This window comes from Bufo bufo, chromosome 5 (genome assembly GCF_905171765.1).
Source record: "Bufo bufo chromosome 5, aBufBuf1.1, whole genome shotgun sequence".
NCBI classification, from domain to species: domain Eukaryota; kingdom Metazoa; phylum Chordata; class Amphibia; order Anura; family Bufonidae; genus Bufo; species Bufo bufo.
The window spans coordinates 240900940-240919647 of NC_053393.1; the positions used below are offsets into that span (position 1 = coordinate 240900940).

The window sequence follows — 18708 nt, forward strand, 5'->3', positions numbered from 1 at the left end:
GTACAGTCCTTTTTACACACAGTGATGCCCATGATGTTTATTTTGTTACTGTTCATGTGTTTTTATTTTTATTTTCATAAAGGAGGCAATTTGAATTTTTATATATTTTTTTAAAATGTTATATTTTTAAAAACATTTTTGTACACTTTTTTGTAGTTTCCATAGGGAACTATAACAAGCAATCATCAGATTGCTTCTCTCATAGACTCCAATGCATTAGCATTGGAGTCTGAAAATGTCACTGTGTTCCTATGAACTAATGTGCAGCAGCCTCGTATCACTCCGGAATACAGAGGCTACCGTACACACACCCTGGCTACCCCGATCCTGACTAGATGCCATGGATGTTTCACCACAGCATCTGAAGGGTTAAAAGTATGCGATTGATGCTATTGTCGATCACATACATTAGTTCTGTGTGTCTGCTGTTTACAACTGTAAGCACCAGGTGGCTTGCAAGCAGATGCCATATTTAAAGATCCAGTGTGAGCACATTTTTTTTATAACAGAGCTTAGCTCAACAAGTACTTACTCCTCACTATACAGTAAGTCACTTATTTCATTCCAAATGTGTTAATTGGTTTCATCTCCAGCTAGAGCATCATCATGTGCTCATATCATTTGCAACTGATGAAAATCTTTACCTGTTCACAGTTTTGTAGCTGTAAATCCAACTGATTTCTTAACTGGTTGTTGATCCATCATCCATCCTAAGAACAATCATTTCCTCATGATCATGAGAGATAACATCTATTATTAAGCGATTCTCCCAGACTTCATGTTTTGATTTTTTTTTTCCAGGAGAAAATACAAGAAAACATCACAAAGGTAGGACTCGCTTTTCGAGACGATGTTCAGTTCAGGACACAAACATTTCTTAAAGAAATTGTTTAGATTGAATTTGTTTATTTTTACGGAGTCTTCACAACTACACAGTTGAAAATACACTTTAAAAACTCTTGTGTTTTTTGTACGCTATATGATGATATTTACATGACTAACTTACTGGCCAAAGTGCTCTTAAGTGAGCATTGAACCAATACTTCTTCCAGACTTTATGGTACACTATGCAACTGCTATGGTAACCTTGGTGAGAGGATGCTCCGATTCTCTTGATTCATGTTGCATAGTCATTCTGGTTGACTGCTGCAATCTCAATGGCAAGTTCAGTACACACAGATCTACAGATCCTACTTAACTCAATACTAGCTGAATTAATCTGTATACAGTTAGCATCTCCATAGGCAATGAGCGTAGCATGAAGGGTTAGAGATTGAAAGTAAAAGAGTCATGTATTCCATATGATACCAAAGTTACTCACAACTGCTTTATAATTATAATGTTTGTCATGAATATTATAGTTTTCAATGTATTTGCACTAGGACATTGATGTAAATACATTGATAAATCTGCTCAGTCTTGCAATAATTGATTGGAGTGAAAACTTAAAACTCAGGCAGTAAAGGTTCAGTGCAGCAGGCCGTGTGCAAGATTTTTTTGTGTTATAGAGCACTAACGCTACATTCACATCAGCGTTTTTCCTTTCCAGTATTGATATCCATAATAGGATCTCAATAATGGAGGAAAGCGCTTCAGTTTTGTCCCCATTCATTGTCAATGGGGACCAAATGGAACTGAATGGAGCCAGAATGCATTCCGTTCTGTTTGGTTGTGTTCCCATGCTAGACACAAAACCACTGCAAGCAGCGTTTTCCTGTCTGGCATGGGATGCAAGTAACAAAGAAAATAATGCAGTATGCTTGTCACGGCTGAGGATGGGGGAAATACTCAGCCGTGCGGTGACGGAAGATGTCCAGTCGCTACTCGCCAGGAACACAGAATCAGGGAGCAGGTCACCTCCTGTTGCGTCCCTAACGCTGACCCTGTCTCCTATCTGCATGGGCCGACCTTGATGGTAGGAGGACCCATGCGCAGGAACCTCGGATCCCTGACTTACCCTCCGACCGGTCCCTGGGCTAAGGAGCAGGGTAAGACAACCCACTCCTCCTAGGCACGGAGGAGCAGGAGTCTCACTGACCAAGCAGCATGAAGAAGGGGGGTACATAAACATGACTATGGATAAGACAGGTGAACCAAACAGTTCCAACCAAACCTGTCTCAGCCTTGCTGACTGGAACCCGTGCTAGGAAAGGCTGTCCACACAGACAAAGGTAAACAGCACACACATGAAGACACACAGGGACCAGGACATCCATAGCTGAACAAAAACCAAAGACTCAAGACATCAACAACACATCACGGTATTAGAACTTATGACCGGAAGGGTGGCCCTTACAAGAAGATGGAAATCACAGGAGGCTGCAACAGCAAAGCATGACTGAAGCAACCTACTGAGCCATGCCAAAGTGAGAGGCTTTATAGGCCTAAGAGGCCACACCCAACGGTCAGACACACCCAGTGACATAACACACACTGGGAAGGGAGTTAACCCTTCCAGCACCACAGGAAAGGGAAAACACCAACTTAAAGGAACAGTGTCCAACACAACAAACACACTGTGGTTGTTGCCACAGGCAACGACATGGGTGGCAACCGTGTCCTGGGAGTCAGCCCCAAGGCCGGGACACTGCCACCACATGTACACAACGACAAACTTTGCCACGAGCAACCACAGTGCAGGAAAGGTGTCCGTGCACACCACACACTACACAGAGTGCACACAGACAAAACGACAGTGCATACATACACGCACACAAACTCCAAAAGGACCGCACACATACCTGTTGTCCGCGGCAACCGCACTTGAGGCAAACAACATCAAGCCTCAAGCTGCGGTTGAAACAACAACCCAAACCGCGGGCAACTGTATGCGGCTCCCAAGGAGTCACGGCCAAAACCGTGGCCGTGACACTGCTGTGCTGTTTTGTCTAGTAAAATGAAGGACACCATAAAATAAACCCGATGGACCCCTTTATTGTCAACAGGGCATGTTGGGTGCCGATGGTGATGGATCCATCTTTGGCTTGCATTCCATTTTTCTATTCCTATAAGTGGACAGAATAACGGAAAGCCTGACTTTGCTGTGAACTAGTGATGAGAGAATGTGAATCGTCCTGCTTTAGACAAACCCAATTCGTTCATCCCTATGTCCGTAAATGCTGTAAAATGTATGCGATCCGATGAGGCTGTGTTAAGATGGCCACCGTTTTTGCAAGAATAGTGGCACATGCATAAATGTATTTTATAACAAATCTGAACCAGGATTTGTGGAAATCGGCACAATTATTAATCTGGATTCATTATAAAATACATTTCTGCATGCGCCATTACTCACAGTAAAATCTCGTGATAATGGTGATCTTAATACAGCCTCTTCGAAGCCCAAACATTTTGCTGCATGTACAGAGATAGGGATTTTAATGAAATTCAGTGATAGAGGTAACATAGTAATATAGTAACATAGTTTATAAGGCTGAAAAAAGACATCTGTCCATCTAGTTCGGCCTGTTATCCTGCAAGTTGATCCAGAGGAAGGCAAAAAAAAACTGTGAGCTAGAAGCCAATTTTTCCCACTTAAGGGGAAAAAAATTCCTTCCCGACTCTAGTCAGTCAATCAGAATAACCCCTCTCTAGTAGCTATAACCTGTAATATTATTACCCTCCAGAAATACATCCAGGCCCCGCTTGAACTCTTTTAGTGAACTCACCATCACCACCTCCTCAGGCAGAGAGTTCCATAGTCTCACTTTTCTTACTGTAAAGAACCCTCTTCTATGTTTGTGTACAAACCTTCCTTCCTCCAGACGCAGAGGATGTCCCCTTGTCATAGTCCTGGGGATAAATAGATGATGGGAGAGATCTCTGTACTGACCCCTGATATATTTATACATAGTTATTAGATCTCCCCTCAGTCGTCTTTTTTCTAAAGTGAATAACCCTAATTTTGATAATCTTTCATTGATTCACCACTGTCAAGTCTAGAACTTACCTCCTCATGTAAACTGATTAAATTAGTTTGACATGACCGATCCCTGAAGAAGCCATGCTGATATGGCGTTATTTGCTTATTTTCATTGAGGTACTCCAAGATAGCGTCTCTTAGAAAACCTGCAGTTTTCCTACGACAGATGTTAAACTAACCAGCCTATAGTTTCCAGGCTCTGTTTTTGGACCCTTTTTGAATATTGGCACCACATTTGTTATGCGCCAATCCTGTGGAACACTCCCTGTCAGTATAGAGTCCATAAATATCAGAAATAAGGGTCAGGTTATGACATTACTTAATTCTCTTGGGATACGGGAGTGTATGCCATCTGGTCCTGGCGATATGTCTATTTTAAGCTTTTTAAGACGCCACTGTACTTCTTCCTGGGTCAGACAGGGCACTTTTAATGGGGAATTTACTTTTACATTCTGCATTTCATCTGACAGTTTATTTTCTTCAGTGAATACAGTGGAGAAAAAAAATATTTAATAGCTTTGCTTTCTCCTCATCGCTCTCTGTGACTCCCCCCTCATTACTCTGTAAAGGCCGACACCTTCAGATTTATACTTTTTACCATTTATATAATTGAAGAACATTTTTGGGTTACTATTACTCTCTTTGGCAATTGATCTATCAGTCTCTAGTTTGGCTGCTTTTATTTGTTTTATTTGTGAACAAATCAGTTTTGTCCAAAGCAGGACAGACCAGATTCGCACATCACTAATGTGAATAAGGCCTTCTACATGGAATGAGCTTAACAATAGATAAAGAATGTAACAACGGTAAATATGCCATATTTTTTGCTTTATAAGACGCACTCTTTTTCCCCCAAAAGTGGGGGGGGGTGTCTGTGCGTCTTATAAGGCGAACACTAGTCAGCGCTCACATTATGGAAGCACTCACCGGTATGCTTTAGGTTTCCACTGAGTCTTACTATTTAACGATACTAGGCTCCGCTGCTCTGCTGCTCCGCTGCTCCGCTGCTCCGCTGCCTAGTATCAGTTAGAGAACATGGCAGGTGCCGCTCTCAGCGTACACCATGTTCTCTTCACTAGCACAGTGGAGAAGGAGGGAGTCCCTCCCTCTCTACTGTGACGCGGCTGCCGCTGCCACCAATGGGGAGATAGCAGGGAGGAGGAGGGGCTGTGGCCACTGCACCACCAATGAATGTAAAACACATTGATTCAAGTATAGGAGGCAGCGGGTGCCAAGGGCAGCATGACATACCCAGCACCCGATCTCAATAACAGGGCATGCGATCCACCAAACCGAGGAAATTAACCACACATAAGGGGTTAATTGCCGTGGTTTGGCGGATCGCATGCCCTGGTATTGAGACCGGGTGCAGGGTATGTCATACCACCGTTGGCACCCACTTCCTCTTATACTTGAATTAATGTGTTGATTACATTTATTGGTGACACAGTGCACCGCACCCCCCAGTATTATAAATTCTAACCATTGGTGGTGCAGTGCGCCCCCCCAGTATTAGTATCATTGATGGCAGTGGCCACAGGGTCCCCTCCTCCCCTCCTCTAAATTGGTGGCAGTGGCAGTTCCGATTGGAGCCCCAGCAGTGCAATTGCACAAAGCACAGGGCAGCAGGGAGAGTGTGAAGTCCTATTCACCTTAATAGAGCTCTATTAGGGTGAATAGGGCAAAACCTGGGGTGTGTCTTTTCATCAGGTGCATCTTATAAAGCGAAAAATACGGTAGAACTAATAAACAGTAGTTAAAAATCTAGTTTCCTTGCCGTTTTTATTTGCAGTATATCTGTATACCAGTTTCATCACAGTTTTGTAGAAGTATGCTGTAACATTAGAACAATATGATAATATAGCTTTAGATTAATCACAGCTCACAGTATCATAATAGGAAACATTTATGAAACAGTCAGAAAGAAAAACTTTTTGTTGTCCACAGCAGCCAACCATAGCACTTCTTTTATTTTGTGTCATGCTCCTGAAAGCTGTGCTGTGATGGGTTGCCATGGGCAACAAAGACAGTTTTTCTTTTAGACAGTTTCATAAATCTGCCCAAATATGATCAGTATGCACATTTCAGTCTGGAAATACCGTATTTCTTCATAATGACAAGACTTGTTTGTAAACATTTGAGTCATAAATGCAGAGTAATGCAATTATTTTTTATAATGATTTTATTTTACATTATCATTATTGACGTCGCTATATTTTTTTGTGATTGAACTGCGGTGTACAGGATTTTATGGACTAATATTTCTCTGTGCGCATGTAAGAAATTCTTAATAGCTGCTTGGTTTTGGAATAGCACTGTCATAACCTGTAATTATTGAATCAATTCAGTCTCAGCAATCCAATTATTGTGGCAACTACAAACATCAAACAGAACATATATTTTGTTTGCAAGCAATGGAATATTTATTAGTTAAATGGGATGCGTTACACTTCCAACCAAATTGACCTATCGTTGCTACTGTGAGTCATGTTTTTGCATTCCCTGCAATATGGCCCTGACTGATCACATTGATGTCATGTTGGAGAGTGGGGGAAACTCCCCACCGAACACCGTAGGGAAACGGAGATAACAACTAGGCCTGGACCCAGGATAAGGGAGCAGGTCACCTCCTAGAGCTTCCCTAATCCTCGCCCTGACTTATAACCATATGAGCGGACCCAGATGGTAGACGGCTCATACCAAGTAACCTCGGACCAGAGTCGCCCTGATAATCCCTGGAATAGGAGCAGGGGGGAGACGACCTGTTCTTCCAAGACACGGAAGATAGGAGTCTCAACCGGCCTAAATGCAAGGAAGGGAAGGCAGTGAACAGCCACTGGATCGGCAGATAAGAGCCCAGAAACACGCACTTACCTGCCGCAGCAAACAATGACGACTGGACCCCATGCAACAGTACTGGAACCTGTTCCCCACAGGACACAGCACAAACAACAAACACAGAATCCAGCAAACCAGAAACTGCCTGGACCCCCATGCGGACAGGATGCATGGTGTCCCCAACAGACCTGCTCACTGACATGTAGTTCCCCCTCCAGGGAACCCAGGGCCCTCTCACCAAGGCAAATCCAGACCAGGAGCATAACTCCAGCACACACCAATGCTGGAGTACAACTGAAGCACCTAGTGACCACACCCAGCCAGGTGGTTAACCCCTCACGCACCAGCCAGGAAGGTAACAGGAAAACAGGAGCAGATCACACACATGCTAAAAATAACACGTTGCCCCTGGCAACGGCATGCACGGCAAACGTGTCACGGCGCATGTGACACAGCCATGACAATTGAGTTTTGCATTCAAAGTGTAGTGGCCAATGCCATGTTACTACATCTCAGCTCCTATTCACTTCAATGGGAGATAAGCTGCAGTAAAACCGACACAGCCACTACACTTTTAGTGGAGCTGTGCTTCATGTTTCATTTACAGTGCTGGTTCCAGCACCAGAGGCTGTAGGGAACAGCTGGTCAGTGGGGGGTGTGGCATTTTGGACTCTCAACTAGCAGATATTAATTACCTATCCTGATGGTAGGTCATCAATATCATGAGCCCGGAAGAACCAGTTTTAATAAATGAATGTTTATTACATTATAGTAAATTCTATCATTCAAGAATGATGTAGATGCTCTTTTGTATTCCTTGGCTGTACCAGCTTTAGTTGATATGCCAATTATAGGTTATCTACCACCTTTCTATCAGTCTACATTTCCCATTATGCCTCTGGTTTTGAGGAGACAGAGGCAGCAGAGCTTCATTGCACTAAAGCCTCAATCTCACGTCAGTGTTTTGGTCAGTTATTTCCATCAGTTATTGTGAGTAGAGATGAACGAATCGAAGTTGACAAAGTGGAATTCGATTCGAATTTCAGGAAAAATTCAATTTGCACCGAATCCGAATCCGAATTTCCTCACGCTTCGTGGTAACTTATCGCATCTTTTTTCTAAAATGGCTGCTGTACATGTTAGGACATAGACCAAGGAACTCTGGGAACGAGGGATCACCCACAATGCCATGCCTACAGCCAATCAGCAGCCAGCTAGCCCTGTAATGTCCCAGCCCTATAAGTAGCCTCAGGCATCTTGGATTCAGCTATTTTCCAGTGTACTTAGTGCAGGGAGAGACTTCAGCAGGCTCTAGGGACAGTGGTAGAAAATACTTTAAATCTTTTATTTTGCTCTTTAGAAGTTCAGGGAAAGGAAAGGGTGGAATCATTCCACAGAATTGAAGCAGAACAGGGTTCAGTAGGGGAGTTTACAGCCTGGGTAATAGGAACTATCCTATTACACCTTGCTTCACTCACTGGGGATCCAAATTTCCATTATACAGCTCTGTAATTTCAGCAAACCGTTCTTGTTATTGGGGTGCAAGTGCTGTTTTGATAGAGCCATTAACAGGGTTTATTACAAGGAAATATTTCTACGTCTTATTTGCCCTTTTGCGGTGCAGTTATATTTTCTAAAGCATTTTTTGGCTTGTATTAGTGGGAAAAAACTGGCTTATTAGCCGTTGTGTGGTGAAGTGAGAAAATATTTGCCGTTCAGAGGTGCAGTTTTATGTTTTAAAGTCCTTTTTGGCGTGTATTAGTGGCCCAAAAAAAGTATTTGGCGGTTTTGTGGTAAAGTGAGAAAATTACAGCCCTTTTTGGCGTGTATTAGTGGCAAAAAATATATAATTTGCCGTTCAGCGGTGCAGTTATATGTTTGTAAGGCCCTTTTTGGCATGTGTTAGTGGCACAAAAAATACATATTATTTGCCATTCAGTGGTGCAGTTATCGTATTTTTCGTTTTATAAGACGCACTTTTTTCCCCTTCAAAGTGGAGGGAAAAAGTTAGTGCGTCTTATAAAACGAATGTGGCCCAAATGTGTAACTTAATGCAGCTCAGGAGCTCTCACTAACTGCTCCTGAGCTGCCATAAAACAATGGGAGAACAGGCGGGAGGACGGACAGTGAGAACGGGCGGCAGCACTCACGGTACCCTTCAGTGAAGCCGCCAGCCCGTGCATACATTGCGGCACTAAGCAGCGGGCTGGCGGTTTCACTGATGACCAAGTGCTGCGCCCGATCTCATCCATGTAAGCTAGTCCTGGAGCGTCCGGACCGGTACCATAACTATCTGCAGGCTGGTGGCATCTCTGTATGCCATATAGTGCCGCCAGCCTGTGTGGTACAGCTCCGCCCCTCAAGCCCCGCCCCCCCTTCCCCCGGCAGTTACTCCTTACCTCCTCCTTCATCGATGTCTGCAGGCTGGCGGCATCTCTGTATTCCATATAGTGCCGCCAGCCTGTGTGGTACAGCGCCGCCCCTCAAGCCACCCCCCCTTCCCCCGGCAGTTACTCCTCACCTCCTCCTTCCTCGATGTCTGCAGGCTGGAGGCATCTCTGTATGCCATATAGTGCCGCCAGCCTGTGTGGTACAGCGCCGCCCCTCAAGCCCCCGCCCCCCCATGCCAGCCTGCTGTATCCAAGTACAGATCCAGACCCCCCCTTCCCCCCAGGCAGGCAGTTTCTCCTACCCCCCTGGGCAGTTTCTACTCACCACAACTCTACTTGTCCGGTGCTGATTGGTGGTGAGTCCTGCTCCCCCTTCCTCCACCAATCAGCTACCGGTACACTGTTCAGTGCCACATGACACCCCCCCCCCCACCCCCCTCTGGGTACCAAAGATTGCATCCTAAGTCCCAAGGTGAGGACATCTTAAGGCAATTTATGGTACCCTAATTAAAAACTGTGTGCCAAATATGACTATAACCCCCATCATCCATAGAAATCCACCCTATACTGCAGTATATGGGGGAATTCCTATGGATGTGGGGGTTATAGTCATATTTAAAATAAAACACTGTTCTGCAATAGTCATTGTGTCTATATTAAATATGACTATAGACCCCCCTCATCCATAGAAATCCAACCATGTACTGCAAAAATATGGGTGGATTCCTATGGATGAGAGGGGTTATAGTCATATTTACCATAATATAAACAGTGTCCAGGTACTGTTCTGTAATTGGCATCTGTCTACGGTATATTAAAAATGACTATAACCCCCCTCATCCATAGGAATCCACCCATATACTGCAGTTCACTAGTGGATTCCTATGGATGAGGTGGGTTACGGTATATGGTAGCCATATCAGTTACCGTAAGCTATTGTAATGAAGTCCCTTGACAGTGTTCATATTTAATGTGACTATAACTCCCCTCATCAGTGTATTCTTTATGATGGGGGTTATAATCACATAACAGTGGCATCCACAGATCCCCCATAATAGGGTATCATCCACAGATTCCCTGTGTGTCATCCAGAGATGATCCCCATAACAGCGTGACATCCAGAGATCCCCATAACAGTGGGACATCCAGAGATCCCCCATAACAGTGTGACATCCAGAGATCCCCCATAACAGTGTGACATCCAGAGATCCCCCATAACAGTGTGACATCCAGAGATCCCCCATAACAGTGCGACATCCAGAGATCCCCTATAGCAGCGTGACATCCACAGGTCCCCAATAACAGCGTGACATCCACAGGTCCCCAATAACCGTGTGACATCCACAGATCCCCCATAACCGTGTGACATCCACAGATCCCCCATAACCGTGTGACATCCACAGATCCCCCATAACCGTGTGACATCCACAAGATCCCCCATAACAGTGTGACAATCCACAGGTCCTCAATAACAGTGTGACATCCACAGGTCCCCAATAACAGTGTGACATCCACAGGTCCCCCATAACAGTGTGACATCCACAGATCCCCCATAACAGTGTGACATCCACAGATCCCCCATAACCATGTGACGTCCACAGATCCCCCATAACCATGTGACCATCCACAGATCCCCATATAACAGTGTCCTCCCCAGATCCCCCATAACAGTGTCATCCACTGATATTCTCAGCTAGTGTCCCCATGACACTGACATGCTTTTATTACTGTATTTTGTTGTAGAATACTACCGTACTGTAGTCTCCTGCTTGCATCCATATTTACTGTAGAAAGATGTCAAAGCAGAAAAGGCTTTCATATAAGATCCCTTTTAAACTGGAGGGGATAAAATACGCCAAAAGAACATGAAATAGGGCAGCTGAGAGACATTTCGGGCCGCCTCCAACAGAAAAAATTATACGGGAGTGGAGGGAAACAGGAGGATCAGCTGCAGAAAGCAGATAAAAGCAACACACTTTTCGTGGGCGTACTGCAAAATGGCCACAGATTGACGTGGAAATGAAGAGTGGATCACACGTCATAGGAACAATGGCTTCTGCATATCTACCAAAATGATTATATGGCCTTGCTATGCGCACCAAACTAGAATAGCACAAAAAATGCCAAAAGAAACTGAGGTCCAAGATCTTTCTTTCACAAATTTGTTTCTGGATTCAAGAAAGAAAAATGGCTATTAAATAAGCCAGATTTGGGGAATATGGATGAAGTCCCATTAACCTTCGATGTTCCATCAAACAGGACTGTTGATATGAGAGGCACAAAAACCGTAACAGTGAAGACCTCAGGGCACGAAAAAACCCATTACACGGTTGTATTGTCCTGCTGCGCAGATGGGACCAAACTGCCACCAATGATCATTTTCAAAAAGAAGAACATGCCAAAAGAGGTGATTCCAAGAGGAGTGATTGTCCATGTTCATGAGAAAGGGTGGATGGACGAGAATGGCATGGGAATATGGGTCGACAAAGTGTGGTCCAAACGACCCGGAGGGCTTCTGAAGAAACTGGCCTTACTTGTGCTTGACCAGTTTAAGGCACATATCACCGAAAACACAAAAAAGAGGTTTAAAGACGTGAACATTCATCTAGCGGTCATTCCTGGGGGGCTTACCAGCCAGCTGCAGCCTCTTGATGTATCATTAAACAAGCCATTTAAGGTTTGCATGCGGGAGGAGTGGAATAAGTGGATGGCTTCTGGGAATCATGACCTTACACCCAGTGGACGGATGAAGAGGCCCACTATCACCCAAGTCTGTGAGTGGGTGAAGTCATCATGGCAATCAGTAAAGGAAGAAACGGTTGTCAAATCCTTCAAAAAATGCGGCATCAGTAATGCCCTGGACGGTTCGGAGGATGGTGTCCTATATGAAGACACCAGTGACAGTGATACCACTGACATTGAGCCACTGAGTTTGACAGCAGTGAGAGTTTTTGGGGTTTTCAGATGACTAGAGGTCATGTCGTACTGAAAATCTTTCTCTTCTGTTATTGTTAATGTTTCATAATGTTAATGTTTCATAATGTTTCTGTTATTGTTAATGTTTGCACATTATATGTTATTTTATTAAAATGTTTTAGTCCACCTTTTAGTTCAAATTTTTTTTTTCTCCATTTTCCTCCTCTGAAAACTGGGTGCGTCTTATCATCAGGTGCGTCTTATAAAGCGAAAATTACGGTATATGTTCTAAAGCCCTTTTTGGCATGTATTAGTGACAAAAATACATATTATTTGCCGTTCAGCAGTGCAGTTATATGTTCTAAAGCCCTTTCTGGCATGTATTAGTGGCAAAAATATATATATTATTTGCCGTTCAGCGGTGCAATTTTATGTTCTAAAGCCCTTTTTGGCATGTATTAGTGGCAGGAAAAAAAGTATTTGCCGTTGTGTGGTGAAGTGAGAAAATTATAGCCCTTTTTGGCATGTATTAGTGGCACAAAAATATATATTATTTGCCGTTCAGCGGTGCAATTACAATGGATATAAAAAGTCTACACACCCCTGTTAAAATGTCAGGTTCTGTGATGTAAAAAAATTAGACAAAGATAAATAATTTCAGAACTTTTTCCACCTTTAATGTGACCTATAAACTGTACCACTCAATTGAAAAACAAACTGAAATCATTTAGGTGGAGGTAAGAAAACAAAAAAATAATAATAATGTGGTTGCATAACTAGGGATGTAGCTGTGTTCAGAATTAAGTAATCACATTCAAAATCATGTTAAATAGGAGTCAGCATACACCTGCCATCATTTAAAGTGCCTCTGATTAACCCCAAATAAAGATCAGCTTCTCTAGTTGGTCTTTCCTGAAATTTTCTTAGTCGCATCCCACAGCAAAACCCATGGTCCACAGAGAGCTTCCAAAGCATCAGAGGGATCTCATTGTTAAAAGGTATCAGCCAGGAGAAGGGTACAAAAGAATTTCCAAGGCATTAGATATACCATGGAACACAGTGAAGACAGTCATCATCAAGTGGAGAAAATATGGCACAACAGTGACATTACCAAGAACTAAACGTCCCTCCAAAATTGATGAAAAGACGAGAAGAAAACTGGTCTGGGAGGCTACCAATAGGCCTACAGCAACATTAAAGGAGCTGCAGGAATATCTGGCAAGTACTGGCTGTGTGGTACATGTGACAACAATCTCCCGTATTCTTCATATGTCTGGGCTATGGGATAGAGTGGCAAGATGAAAGCCTTTTCTTACGAAGAAAAACATCCAAGCGAGGCTACACATCTGAAGTCTCCCAAAAGCATGTGGGAAAAGGTGTTATGGTCTGATGAAACCAAGGTTGAACTTTTTGGCCATAATTCCAAAAGATATGTTTGGCGCAAAAACAACACTGCACATCACCGAAAGAACACCATACGCACAGTGAAGCATGGTGGTGGCAGCATCATGCTTTGGGGCTGTTTTTCTATAGCTGGAACTGGGGCCTTAGTTAAGCTAGAGGGAATTATGAACAGCTCCAAATACCAGTCAATATTGCCATAAAACCTTCAGGCTCCTGCTAGAAAGCTGAACATGTAGAGGAACTTCATCTTTCAGCATGACAATGACCCAAAGCATACATCCAAATCAACAAAGGAATGGCTTCACCAGAAGAAGATTAAAGTTTTGGAATGGCCCAGCCAGAGTCCAGACCTGAATCCAAATTGAAAATCTGTAGGGTGATCTGAAGAGGTCTGTGCACAGGAAATGCCCTTGCTATCTGACAGATTTGGAGTGTTTTTGCAAAGAAGAGTGGGCAAATCTTGCCAAGTCAAAATGTGCCATGTTGATAGACTCATAACCAAAAAGACTGAGTGCTGTAATAAAATCAAAAGGTGCTTCAACAAAGTATTAGTTTAAGGGTTTAATTTTATTTTTATATTTTTTCTTCCCTCTACCTAAAATATTTCAGTTTGTTTTTCAATTGAGTTGTACAGTTTATAGGTCACATTAAAGGTGGAAAAAGTTCTGAAATGATTTCTCTTTGTCTCTTTTTTTACATCACAGAAACCTGACATTTTAACAGGGGTGTGTAGACTTTTATATCCACTGTATATGTTCTAAAGCAGGCAAGCTCAACCTGCGGGCCTCCAGCTGTTGCAAAACTACAACTCCCAGCATGCCTGAGCAGCCTAAAGGTATCAGTCCACAGCAGGGCATTGTGGGAGTTGTAGTTTTACAACAGCTGGAGGGCCGCAGGTTGAGCATGCCTGTTCTAAAGCTCTTTTTGGCGTGTATTAGTGGCCCAAAAATATATATTATTTGCCATTCAGCGGTGCAGTTATATGTTCTAAAGCCCTTTTTGGAGTTTATTAATGGCAAAAAAGAATATATTATTTGCCGTTCAGCGTTGCAGTTATATGTTCTAAAGCCTTTTGTGGCGTGTACAAGTGGAAAAAAGTAAGGGCCTATTTGCCGTTCAGCGGTGCAGTTATTTGTTCTAAAGCCATTTTTTGCGTGTATTAGTAACAAAAAAATATATATTATTTGCCGTTCAGCGGTGCAGTAATATGTTCTAAAGCCCTTTTTGGCGTGTAGTAGTGGCCAAAAACTATATATATATTATTTGCCGTTCCGATGTGCAGTTATATGTTCTAAATACTTTTATGGCGTGTATAAATGGAAAAAAGTAAGGGCATATTTGCCATTCAGCGCTGCAGTTTTATGTTCTAAAGCCCTTTTTGGCGTGTATTAGTGGCATAAAAAAAGTATTTGTCATTGTGTGGTGAATTGAGAAAATTACAGCCCTTTTTGGCGTGTATTAGTGGCAACAAAATATATATTTGCCGTTCAGCGATGCAGTTATATTTTCTAAAGCCCTTTTTGTCATGTACAAGTGGCAAAAATATATATACCTTATTTGCCATGGCAGAAGGAGTCGCAGCGAGAGGCCTTAGCTCCCGGTGTCATCTAGCGGTAGTGTCTTGACCAGCAACCCAGCGGTGCTTGAATGGTTGACTCTGTCATCCATTTTATCCCAAGTGACATCAGACACCCGCAACCAAGAGTCGTGGGTTCGTCAGACACAACCCTTAGTTGGCATGGCCCTGGAGCAGGCCCTGTGCCCTCACCTGTCCTCAACCTGCCTCTCTCCTTTTCTGTTCCCTCAGCCAGACAAGTATTATATGCTGGCGGCTTAGCTCCACTATACAGTGAGGACGAGCTACTAGAGGACAGTCAGCAGCTACTGGCCAGCCAAGATGTGGAGGAGACATCTGCCGCTTTCTCCGGTAGACGGGCAAGTAGTGATGAGGAGAGTGGCATGGGAGCTGGTGTTGAGAGAGGTCAGGCTCCTGACCCAGAGACCGTTGAGGAGGACATAAGTGACGTGCAGACAGTACTCGATGATGTAGTTGATCGCACTTGGGAGCCGGGTGAATTAGGGGCTTCATCATTATCGAAAAAAGAGGGCGGCAGCTTGCCCGTGAGGCAGCAGCGGAGCCAGCAAGTCCCGACTAGCATGGCTGGGAGTCAGCAGGGTGGCAGCAGTGGGTGGTCCGGAGCCAAAGGTGCCTTGAGTAGACCGCCCGCTTTGCCGGAGTCTACCTGCCCGGAAAGTAGTGGTGCAGGGGTTCACGAAAGCAGCGGCGGTAGCAGTCAGTCAGTGCGTAGTGTTGGGGTTAAAGTCACTAACTCGATGGTGTGGCAGTTTTTTGTTAAGCCGCTGGAGTAGGTGAACATGAATTTGTAGAATTTGTGGGCAAAAGATGAAGCGTAGCCAGGGTGCCAATGTTGGCACCACGGCCCGGCATCAACATATGCAGCGTCACCATAAAGTGGCCTGGGAGATCCATGGCTCCAATGTGGTGGTCCAGCCTGCCGCAGCAACCGCTGCATCACCCAGTGTCACGCACCCAATTTCAGGCAGTCAAGGCTTCACAACCTCAGCCAAAGGGAGCTGTCTGTCCTTCCCATCATATGCTGGTCCTGATGCTCCTGCTCCTCCTCCTCCTCGTCAGTCATTCCGTCAGCAATCGATCACCGAAGCGATTGCCAAGAGACAACAGTATGCTTGCACTCATCCAATGGCAAGAAGCTGAATGTGCTCCTGGCCAAGTCTCTGGTGCTGCAGTCCCTCCCTTTCCAAGTGGTTGACTCTGCAACTTTCAGAGAACTGATGGCTTGTGCCGAGCCGAGGTGGAGAGTCCCAAGCTGTCATTTCTTTGCCAAAAAGGCAGTACAGCCCTGCAAACGTAAGTAGAACAGAAGGTGCGCCAGTCCTTGAGCCTGTCGGTGTCTGCCAAAGTGCACGGCAGCTCCGACGTGTGGAGCTGTAACTATGGTAAGGGACAATACATGTCCTTTACGGCCCACTGGGTGAATGTGGTTTCTGCACAGCCGCACCTGCAACTTGGCCAGGTCACACCGCTTCTGCCTCCATGTTCTCACGCTGTTGGTCCTGCAACAATGTCCGCCTCTGCCTCCTCATCCTCCACTACAGGGAAAATTCACTGTCCCGCTCCAGCATACCACATGTGCTGTCCACGGCGGTGTCACGCTGTTCTGTAACTCATTTGCCTGGGCGAACGGAGTCACACAGGAGAGGAACTGCTCCATGTACTTCATCAAGAATCGAATCCTGGCTTTCTCCGCGACAACTCAAAATCGGAACCATGGTGACCAACAACGGGAAGAATATGGTGTCAGCGCTGCATCAAGGAGGGCTGAGCTGTGCACCCTGCATGGTACACATGTTCAATCTGGTTGTCAAGTGGCTCCTGAAGTCTTCCACCCATCTGCAAGACATCCTAAAAATGGCCAGGAAACTTTGCATGCACTTCAGCCACTCGTACACCACAAAGCACACCCTCCTTGAGCTGCAGTGGCAGAACAGCATCCCCCAACATAGGCTGACATTTCCACCCGTTGGAATTCCACCCTCCATATGTTGAACAGACTAGATCCAAGCGGACAGAAGAACTCCCCTGTGAATCTTCGATGTCAGCCAGTGGCAGCTCATGCGTGACACCTGCCGTTTGCTCAGGCCCTTTGAGGAGGCCACATTTTTTGTCAGTCACCAGGACTACGGGATGAACAACGTCATTCACTGCTTCATGTCCTGGAACAGATGCTGGTAAATCTTGCTGTTCAGCGGACTGGAGACGTGGCGCCTAGATCTCACGGCCACATGAGCCCTGTGGGAGCTGAACTGGAGGAGGAGGATGACATTGGAGCACAAGCAATGTGTAGCGAAATGGGTGGTTTTTCTACAGAGGTGACAGGAGAGGAGGAGCAGGATCAGCCAGAGGAGCTACAGGGCGATGAGGAAGATGAGACAGAGGACCCAGACACACCGTGGCAGTATGCAGTGGAGATGAAGGCAGGTAGTCCCTCCGAGTCACTTGCACAAATGGCCCGATGCATGCTCACTTGCTTGCGTAGTGACAGCCGAATTGTCACCATTCGGCAGAGGGAGGACTTCTGGCTCTCTACCTTGTTGGACCCTCGCTACCGGTCCAAAATAGGGGCCTTTTTTAAACCTGCTGAGAGGATGGACAAACTGAACTACTATAGAGACATCCTATGTAGTCAGTTGGCTGCTGCCTATCTGTGTCACAACCAGACAGCTGAGAAGCTCTGACAGAAGCCTTTCAGAACCTCCTCCTTGAGTTTTCTTTGTTTTGGTTTTCAGTTCCTCATCTCGTTAGTCTCTCTCAGCTGTCATGTAGTTGGACTGATTGCATCCCTTTAAATTCCTCCCCATAATGCATTAGTGTGCGGCTTATACAACTTCCTGGAGTGTGTGTGCATGCTGTTCCTATTCCCCAGTCTGCTACAAAGATAAGTGCTGTACATTTATTTGTGATTTTCTGTTTGCTGGATCTCAGGTGACCCTGACTCCCTCCGTGTCTAGTGTAGGGAGCCGGTGGTCGTGTCCCCTCACTATTGTAGGGATTTCAGGTGTTATATAGTCGAGGTACGAGGATATGCGACCATCCACCTTTGGGGTGTTTGCATAGGCTGAGCAGTCAGGGAGAGTGCCAGGTCTTATGCAGGGGTCTCCCTTTTGTTCCTTAGTTTTGGATCCAGTGAGTCATGGATTCTTTTACATTGTCTTGTTTCCTGTACACCTTCCGTGACATTATAAGCCGCCAAAACCGTCTCAAGCATGGATCCGGGTTCACTTTTGGCTGAACGCTTCCAGGGTCTTTCATTGGAGGTAGCTGATCTCCGTAAGACTTTTTCTCAGTTTCAAGTGACCGGTTCAGCTTGCGTTCATGGAGTTTGTTCTGAGCCTAAGATCTCGCTCCCGGATACGTTCTCCGGGGGTAGTGAGTATTTTGTGCATTTTAGAGAGGCTTGCAAACTCCATTTTCGCCTTCTTCCCCATTCCTCTGGTGATGAAGAACGGAGGGTGGGGATCATTATATCGCTGCTCAGGGGTAACGCTCAATCCTGGGCCTTTTCGCTGCCGGAGGGGGCATGGCCCCTCCGTTCAGTGGATGAATTCTTTTTAGCCCTGGGTCAGATATATGATGATCCGGATCGTATTGCTCTGGCTGAGTCTAGACTACGTCTGTTATGCCAGGGTAAACAATCC

The 18708-nt window shown here is 44.9% G+C and overlaps 1 protein-coding gene across 2 annotated transcripts in view; it reads left to right on the forward strand.

The window, feature by feature from the left end:
- Positions 1 to 18708, forward strand: part of LOC121002879 (calcium/calmodulin-dependent 3',5'-cyclic nucleotide phosphodiesterase 1C-like) — a 786737-nt gene that overhangs the window by 124732 nt on the left and 643297 nt on the right. For both annotated transcript variants that reach the window (XM_040434515.1, XM_040434516.1), the window contains exon 2: positions 802 to 828. In XM_040434515.1, the coding sequence (XP_040290449.1) occupies positions 802 to 828 (27 nt within the window). The remainder of the gene's footprint in view (positions 1 to 801; positions 829 to 18708) is intronic.